A 9,634-nucleotide genomic window follows, 5' to 3' on the forward strand; every position below is an offset into this window, starting at 1 on the left:
AGAGCTCCTTGCAGATCCACCTCCGCTCCCACACTGGAGAGAGACCCTTCGTGTGCTCTGTCTGTGGCCACCGGTTCACCACCAAGGGCAACCTCAAGGTACACTTTCATCGACACCCCCAGGTGAAGGCGAACCCCCAGCTGTTTACCGAGTTCCACGACAAAATGGCAGCAGGCAATGGCGTTCCCTATGCGCTCTCTGTACCTGTCCCCATAGATGAATCGAGTCTCTCTCTAGACAGCAAGCCTGTCCTGGTCACAGGGACCCCCAATGTAGGTCTACCTCAGAACCTCTCTTCGGGGACTAACCCCAAGGACCTAATGGGTGGCCCACTGGTCCCCGACCTGCAGCCTGGGCCGTCTCCAGAAAGTGAGGACGGATCCCTACTCTCTGGGGTGGGGCCAAACCATAATTCCCCAAGGGCTGGTGGCTTCCAAGGGAGAGGGACACCCGAGCCAGGGTCGGAGACCATGAAGTTGCAGCAGCTGGTTGAGAACATTGACAAGGCCACCACTGACCCCAACGAATGTCTCATTTGCCACCGGGTCTTAAGCTGCCAAAGCTCCCTCAAAATGCATTACCGAACCCACACCGGGGAGAGGCCCTTCCGCTGTAAGATCTGTGACCGAGCTTTCTCCACCAAAGGCAACCTGAAGACACACTTCGGGGTTCACCGAACCAACACATCCATAAAGACGCAGCACTCGTGCCCCATCTGCCAGAAGAAGTTTACCAACGCAGTCATGTTGCAGCAGCATATCCGGATGCACATGGGTGGTCAGATTCCCAACACGCCCCTGCCCGAGAGTCCCTGTGACTTGGTGGGTCCGGAGCTGATGGTGGTGGGTGAGAACGGCAGCACAGGTGCTGTCTGTCACGACGACATTGTCGAAAGCATCGATGTTGATGAAGTCGGCTCCCAGGACGCTCCCAGCAGCTCCTCGAAGGTCCCCCTGCCTCTTTCCAGCATCCACTCGGCATCGCCCACAACGGGGTTCACCTTGATGGCCCCCCTGGAGGCCTCGGGGAAGCTGGGTCCGGCTCCTCTGGTCCTGCAGCGGCAGAGCAGCCGAGAGAACGGTTCGGTGGAGAGCGATGGCTTGACCAACGACTCCTCGTCCTCAGTGATGGGAGACCAGGAGTATCAGAGCCGAAGTCCAGACATCCTGGAGGCGACCTCCTTTCAGGCCCTCTCCCCGGCCAATAGCCAAGCAGAAAGCATCAAGTCCAAGTCTCCTGATGCTGGTGGCAGAGCAGACAGCTCCGACAGCAGCCGCACCGAGATGGAAGGTGATAGAGCTTTGGATTTAACTTATGTCCGTTTCAGGCACAAGGTCATCCAAAAGGAACCTGGGTTGAACTTGGCACACGGAGAGTGTGGTAAATGTGAAGCGTCCTCTGTAGGGCAGGTAGCCATTCTGCACTTCTGGGTGGAGCGAAAGAGTAACTTCCTTTATCCCAGGAAGGACATCTTTGATTTAATGCCCGTTGGCTGTGGACAGTGGGCTGTTTTTGTTTTTGTTTTGGTGGTTGGGCCCTGTGGGGACATAGGGTAATCTTAAAGAGCAGAGGCATTTTGAGGAGGTGGGCACTGTTATTTGGCCACTGAGACAAACCATAGGTCCCACTCCCTAGTGTGAGGTTCACAAATGAATAATGGGGTAAAAAGTATCTAACCCTTTTGAAATGCACATATAAACGGTGGGGTGCCTATTAATGTCATTAATGGCAAAATGGGGGGACAACTACATCATAGAGAAGGATGGGCACCTGGTCATACTTCAAGGTAACTCTTTATATAGGGGTTTGGACTTGAATGCATGTTGTGTGTTACATACCTTTACAGCAGAATGGTAAAATTTCCTAAGTGTGTGAGTCACGATCATTCTCCGCACAGGTAAAGTGAAAGGAGAGCTGCTTCCGTGGTGTGAACTTCCTGAAGTCCTTTCCAGGAAGCCGAGTGGTGGGCAGGAGTTTTCAAAGTTCTTTTTTGGTTTGAGTGTGAATGAGTTTGGGGTGATCAAGTTTTGGGATTTTTTTCTCTGCGTACTAGGTCGGAGCAGTCTCCCATCAGCATTTGTCCGAGCCCAGCCAACCTATGTCAAAGTGGAAGTTCCTGGTGCGTTTGGACCCGTGACCATGTCCCCAGGCCTGGCTCCTCTGCTGGCGGCCCAGCCACGCCGCCAGGGCAAGCAGCACGCCTGCACGCGGTGCGGGAAGAACTTCTCGTCGGCCAGCGCCCTCCAGATTCACGAGCGGACTCACACGGGGGAGAAGCCCTTCGTGTGTAACATCTGTGGGCGAGCTTTCACCACCAAAGGCAACTTGAAGGTGAGTTCCCTAGGGTTTCGGCGGGGATAGGACCCAGGTCGGGAGGGGCATCTCTTGGTGTTCTCCATCCATAGCACACCTTCTGCTAGGAGCAAATGGGATATTACACTTCAAAACTGGCTCTTCAGAGAAATATTCTTTAAAAAGAAGTAAATTTTCTTGTCCGAGCCAGTTTGGCTCAGTGGATAGAGTGTTGGCCTGTGGACCTGAAGGGTCCCGGGTTCAGTTCTGGTCAAGGGCACGTACCTCGGTTACAGGCTCGACCTCTTCCCTGGCTCTAGATCCCTGGCCTGACCAGGGCACGTGTGGGAGGCAACCAATTGATGTGTCTCTCAGATCAATGTTTCTCAGTCTCGCTCCCTCCCTTCCACTCTCTGAAAATCAATGGAAAAAAATGTCCTCGGCTGAGGATTAACAAAAACATAAAAAACAAAATAAAAATAACTGTATTTTCTCTATCCTGGCATCTCTGATACTGGATGCCTCTTGCTGTCAGTGTCTGTGATCAGCGACTCTTTTCTCATCTCAGTGCAGCTAGAATCATGACACATTTTACAAGGGGCGGGCACAAAGTCTGCACTCCGCTCCCGTCTCTTGGTGTTAAGTTTAGCGTAGGCCATCGTCCTTCCGGGCTGGGCAGACCATGCTGCCTTTCAGCAATCGTTTAGTAGATGTGTGGAATCATAGATGGTATCTGTCTTGTGTAGTAACGTAGAGTTGATCAATCATGTGATGGCCACCCTGCACTGTCCGTTGCTTTTGTCTTCTGAGGCTGCTGGTTTGAAAAGAATACCATCTGTTAGACAGACAATAAAGTACCTCCGCAGTGTGCCTCCAGGTCAGCAGCAGTGCATTTCAAAATAGTACAGCTGGGTCTATGGCCTATCGTTACATGACAAGTTGGTTCCACCTAAGATCTCACACAGGAGATGGAGAGAAGACCCTCCCACGTAAGGATTGGAAGTGGCCCGCGTGAGGACACAGGATGGAAATTGGGGACCTGAGTGTTCCTCTTGGCCTGGCCTCTGGTTTTACACAAGGCATGTTTCTCTGGTTCTCTTTCTCTCCCTCTCCAGAGTAGAACATTCGTTTACTTCTTTGTAGTTAGAATAAAGATTGGAACTTCATCTTAAAGATGACCTAGGAGACAACTGTATATGTCATTTTAAAAATTGAAAATACTTATTACAAAACAACCTATTCTTTTCATTCCAATTGGCAAAACTGCAGGAGGAAGAACATGAAGTAACTTCAGCTCTAATACGACTCCCAGAAATACAAAGGTTACATTTGATCACAGGCCCTGCCATCAGCCAGGGGAGGCCTGGAGCTGCTCTCGCTGCACTGGGGGCTTGAGGCAGGTGCTCCTCGTTCTGTGTTTCCCAGGCATGGGGGTCCTGGTAACGATGGCCTCAGGCTTGTCCTGGAGATGAAATGAGTTATATAGTCAAGTGTTTCAAATGATGCCTGCAACATCTTAACAGCTTCTTAGAGTGATAAAGAGCAAGTCACTTCCGAGCTCTATGAGGTAACTCCCGACTACTAAGGTTGTCAGTGAAGATGAAATGAGAAAGCCTGGTACCGCTTCAGTTTTTTAAAGAAGCTGCAAGGGGGTTGAGAATTCAAGCAGAACCAGGAAAGTAATTGCAGAAAGGAGTTGAAGAAGCAGTAGGTAGTACAAGCATCTAAATTTTTTTCCCCCTCAAGAGAACAGATATCTGGATCTTTTATATATGAAATCTAATTTTTAAATATAAATTATGTTAATACCGTTTGGCTAGAACCAAACCCACACACAGGCTGACTTTGGCTTGTCAGCGTGCATTCACATCTCAGTTTCGGTGGAAACCTTTCTGTCCCTCTTCCCCTAGGTTCACTATATGACGCATGGCGCCAACAACAGCTCCGCCCGCCGCGGGAGGAAGCTGGCCATCGAGAACACCATGGCTCTTCTAGGAACAGACACAAAGAGGGTCCCAGAGGTGTTTCCCAAGGACATCATGGCCCCTTCAGTGAACGTGGACCCTGTTGTGTGGAACCAGTACACCACCATGCTCAACGGTGGTCTGGCCATGAAGACCAACGAGATCTCGGTGATCCAGAGCGGAGGCATCCCGACTCTCCCCGTGTCCCTGGGTGCCAGCTCCGTTGTCAGCAACACCACCGTCTCCAAGATCGATGGCTCCCAGTCAGTTAGCAGCGACGTGGAAAAGCCGGGTGCTGCTGACAGCGTCCCCAAACACCAGTTCCCTCACTTCCTGGAGGAAAACAAGATTGCGGTCAGCTAAGCGACGGGAGAGCCCGTGTGAAGGAGAAATGCCGAGTGACCGCTTGAACTGGATCTTTTGTTTTTGTCGTTGTTGTTAAAAACCCATCTTCTCCTGTTCGTTTTTTTACTGATGTGCGAATGTTTACAGTTGTGACCACAACCTCAGGCACGTCCAACAATCACGATGTTGCTATGCTGCTTTGCTAAAAAAACCAAACCAAACCACACACATACTAAAATAAATACAGACTAGTATTTTTTTTTTTTAATTTTGGAAGAAGCGGGTCTTGCAAAGTGGCTTTGTTACTTGAGACAAACTGTATATATGAAGACTGTGTACAAGCTAGAGGAACTGTGTCCAAAGATTGTCCCCTGTTTCAAGTTGGAACTTACTGAACCATGATGGGAAAGAAACTGCTTAGCTTAACTGGGGAGGGGGCGCTGCATGTGCCAATGTCTTCCCTGCTTTCAGATGCCGCCTTCCTGAACACCAGGACAGGTGGGCACCTGAGCAGGGGACCTCAGGTGACTTGATGTAGTTCACCAGTGCCTACTCTAGCGAAGAAATGAGTCTTTCATTCTTGAAGAAACTCATGGAGGGCATGTTTCTGATACGAGGTTCACATACTACTTTTTATAAAAACTTTGATGTGACTTATGCCAAGTAATTGTGAAGATTCTTTCCCCCGTGAGTACTGCATGAAGGTTACGGAGTTGGAACAGGCGAGTCCTGGGTATGAAAGCTTTAATTTATCTACCTCATTTATTTTTTATTTTTGTAGCGTTAGTCTCTCTTTTCCTATTTTATGACCGCTGAAAGTGTTCCCAGTCCCTGTCTTAAACCTAAGAGTTGATGTATTGGTGGGAGCGGCTGGGACTCCCAAGATGTTTTGTGATTTTTTTTTTTAAATCCCTTTCTTGCATATATAATAAGCAAATGCTCAAACTTTGATGATTTAACGAGGAAGAAGAAGGAAAGACCCTGGTTTCTGAGTCTTTCCCCTCAATGTGGAAATGTACATCAAAACGTGTATCAAAAGTTGGTCTCTGGATTACTGCACCTGACTTCAGGATAAAAAAAAAATTATTTTTTTGCCAAGTTGTGCCTTTCCTTCTGAAATTGTAAATGAACACAATACTAGAACCTGTTTACACTGTGAAGTGGATATTGTTACAGAGGACATGCCAGAGGCTTTCTCACTGTTATGCCTTGTGAATGTATGATCTACAGAGAAAAACTTGTAGTTTTACCTGCTGATGCTGACTGATGGAAAATAAATTTTGGTATTTTTCCCCTCACCAGATGTATCTAAGTTTTTCTGGTCCTTTCTGCTCTAACCTGAGAGTCCATCCTTGACAAACATTTCCAGGTGACTCCTGACCTCAAGGTCCTAACAATGAAGACGTTTATCCAGTTACATCTGTGCTTGACCCACTTCTCAAGCACGTAACCAACTACTTGCTGGTTCATCTCTTTTCTTTTTAAAAAAAAAATTTTTTTTTATTGATTTCAGAGAGGGAGAAAGAGAGAGAGATAGAAACATCAATGATGACCGAGAATTATTGACTGGCTGCCTCCTGCACGCCCCACACGGGATCAAGCCCGCAACCCAGGCTTGTGCTCCGACCGGGAATCGAACTCTGACCTGTTCATAGGTGGACACTCAACCACTGAGCAACCCTGGCCAGGCTGTATCTTTTTTTATTTTATTTTTAAATATATTTTATTGATTTCTTACAGAGAGGAAGGGAGAGAGATAGTTAGAAACATCGATGAGAGAGAAACATCGATCAGCTGCCTCCTGCACACCTCCCACTGGGGATGTGCCCGCAACCCAGGTACATGCCCTTGACCGGAATCGAACCTGGGACCCTTCAGTCCGCAGGCCGATGCTCTATCCACTGAGCCAAACCGGTTTTGGCTGTATCTTTTTTTAAGGCGTAAAAGTTTTATTAGAGTTAACTTCACTAGAGAACTCTTGCTTGTGTTTGCTTATGACTATAGAGGACTTATGCCCTAGACTCCCCCACATCTCAGTCCATCCTGACCAAGTCACTGGGCAGAGAGAGAGCATTTTTAACCATCTCATAATTATGGGTTGCTTAGGAGGGAATGGGCTGAGAGTCAAATAGGCAGCCCTTAATTCCAAGGGTAGTGGGAAAAGTACTCATTGGAGGGAGACACAGGGCAAGGCCAGGTTAGTGACCTGGTAACGTGCCCTCTTGTTGCCCATCTTTTGCTGTTTGTCTTTGCAAACCCAATGGCAAGAAGCAGCATGAGACCCCAGAACCTTTGTGGCTGTGGACCCCACGTTATCCTGAGGTCTATTCCCTTGACATCCAGCAAAGGGCTGGGAGTTGTGTTCTGATGACCTTTGACCTGCATGTCAACTTCCTTTGCAAGTGGATGTTTTCCACCCTCCCCTGACCCTCAAGGTCTGTCCTTTGGCCTCAGTGCTAAATTTAGGAAGAAGCAGCCACACTGTGACTCAGAGCCAGATTAAGCTGGTCCTTAAGATAGCTGAAATGGAAAGTACCTAATTTAAGCTAGTAACATGCCTTGGTCCCAAGTGTACAATTTTCACACTTTCTCCCTCTTGATAGTAACCCACAGGTGAGTTATGTCTTTCTGGACTCAAATGTATGGTAATTATATTACTTAAGAAAAAAATGTATATATCTTTCCCCCCTCTCCAGCATATTTTACACATCTTTCCCAAGCAAAGCCCGTTTCTGGCTAGTTGTTTTAAAATATCTACAATAATATAGAAATGTTTAATTAGCTATTTTAGACGGTACGTCTATTTCCCTCACACTATTTTGTTAAAGCATTTTGATCATTGCCCTGGCTGGGTAGCTCAGTTGGTTAGAGCATCATCCCAATATGCCCAGGTTGCAGGTTCAATCCTCAGTCAGGGAACAAGAAGCAACCAATGAATGCATAAAGAAGTGAAACAGCAAGTGGATGTGTCTCTCTCTCTCTCTCCCTCCCTCCTTCCCTCCCCTCCCTTCCTCTCTAAATTTAATAAAAAAGTTTTTAAAAAAGAATTTGATCATCTTCGTGGCATAGTTTTTTTTTTTTTGCATTTGAATTAACTCGGTAAATTTGTACTTGAGGGATTGCTAGCACAAAAATTGTGATGTTTCCATAAGTGTATGGTGTGTGTGTCTATTTTCTCAGCCCTAATCTTTGAAGCCCATTCCATATATATATATAAAATAAAAGCCTAATATGCAAATTGTCCCCTTTGGTGGTCACTATGATGTGCACTGACCACCAGGGGGTGGCACAGAACATGGTGGGCATCGGCAAGGGGCACTGGCAGTGGGCAGCTGTGGAGGTATCACTGGCCCCAATGGGCCCTGCCAAGGGCAGGACAGAATGGTGGAGCAGGTGAGGGGGTGGCACCAGGCCAACACGGGATGCCAGGTGGGGCTGCGGGGCTGCGAGGCTGGGGGTGCAAGCCCAATCTCTGCAGGCCACCCTGAGGGACCCCATTTGTGCACCGGGCCTCTAGTATGTGTATATATATTACACATATATATATACAAAACTTTCAGCTCTTTTCCCCCCTTTTTATTGACTTAATTGGGGTGACACTAGTAAACAAAACAGGTTTCAGGTGCACAATTCTATACATCATCTGTACATTGTATTGTGTGTTCACCACCCCAAGTCAAGTTTCTGTCCATCACCATTTATGCCCATGTACCCTCCCTCCCTCCCTCCACCTCCAGGCAGTCATCTCACTGTTGTTTCTGTCCATGAGTATTTTTCTCTATTTTTTGCTCATTTCCCTCCACACCCCGCCATCTGGATCTCCCCTCCCCCCACAACTGTCTGCCTGCTCTCTATTTTGATTGTTAGTTCATTTTGTTCATTAGATTTTACATATGAGTGAAATGATATGGTTCCTGTCTTTCTCTGATTGGCTCATTTCACTTAGCAGAAGGCTGTCCTGGTCCACCCATGCTATTGCAAAGGGTAAGATTTCCTTCTTTATTTATGGCTGAGTATTACTCCATTGTATAAATGTACCACAGCTTTTTTTATCCACTCACCTACTGATGGACTCTTGGGTTGTTTCCACAGCTTGGCTATTGTAAATAACGCTGCAGTGAACATAGGGGTGCATATATTCTTTCGAATCGGCGTTTCGGGTTTGGAAGAGTAGGCTGTGATGTGAGCACAGTGAGTCCTCTGAGTTTATGGAGCACAGGAGGTGGGCAATACAGCCGCTGTAGGACCTGCTCTTCAGACCTGAGACCTGCCTGTCTTCTCGTGTCTTCTTCTGTGGGTTCCACATGTTCAGAACTCTGTTTTGATATTTGATAGATGATTTAAGGGGTTCTCAACATCTTGGCTTGTATAAATGGCCAATTATATCTCAATAAAACTTGGGCGGGGGGTGGGGGGGTTGGAGGCAAACTTCTTTTTCCCTGGCCCGCTGGCTTTAGTTGGTACCCCCAGAACATGTTTAAACAGTATTCTGGGAAAGGAATTGTTTGCATGATGTGGATGCATTTGGAGAGGGGGCCCTCCAGGTGAAGTACTTTTTGGCAGCAGAACTTGCCTAAGAGCCATTAAGAATGGGGAAGGCCCTAGCTGGTTTGGCTCAGTGGATAGAGTGTCGGTCTGCGGACTGAAGGGTCCTGGGTTCAATTCTGGTCAAGGGCACATGCCCAGGCTGTGGGTTTGATCCCCAGTAGGGGGCATGCAATGATTCTCTCTCATCACTGATGTTTCTATCTCTTCCTCTCCCTCTCTGAAATCAATAAAGATATATTAAAAAAAAAAAAAAAGAATGGGGAAGGTGGCCCTAGCCGGGTGGCTCAGTGGGTTGAACCACATTCCCAAACACCAAAAGGTTTTGGGTTCCACTCCTGGTCAGGGCACATACCTAGGTTGTGGGTTTGATCCCAGGTCTGGCACGTGCAGAAGGCAGCCAACCGGTCAATGTTTTGCACATTGATGTTTCTGTCTCTTTTCCTCTCGATAAGAAAAAGAAATCAATAAAAGTGTGTCCTGCCCTG

The 9,634-nt window shown here is 47.5% G+C and overlaps 1 protein-coding gene across 1 annotated transcript in view; it reads left to right on the top strand.

Annotated features, from left to right (window-relative positions):
• Nucleotides 1–4,812, top strand: part of SALL4 (spalt-like transcription factor 4) — a 19,736-nt gene extending 14,924 nt beyond the window's left edge. The window contains exons 3-5 of the mRNA XM_006773649.1: nt 5–1,290; nt 2,054–2,331; nt 4,203–4,812. Coding sequence (XP_006773712.1) covers nt 5–1,290; nt 2,054–2,331; nt 4,203–4,619 — 1,981 coding nt within the window. The 3' untranslated portion in view covers nt 4,620–4,812. The remainder of the gene's footprint in view (nt 1–4; nt 1,291–2,053; nt 2,332–4,202) is intronic.
• The last annotated feature ends 4,822 nt before the right edge of the window (nt 4,813–9,634 follow it).

This window comes from Myotis davidii, unplaced genomic scaffold (genome assembly GCF_000327345.1).
Source record: "Myotis davidii unplaced genomic scaffold, ASM32734v1 scaffold27, whole genome shotgun sequence".
Taxonomy (NCBI): Eukaryota; Metazoa; Chordata; class Mammalia; order Chiroptera; family Vespertilionidae; genus Myotis; species Myotis davidii.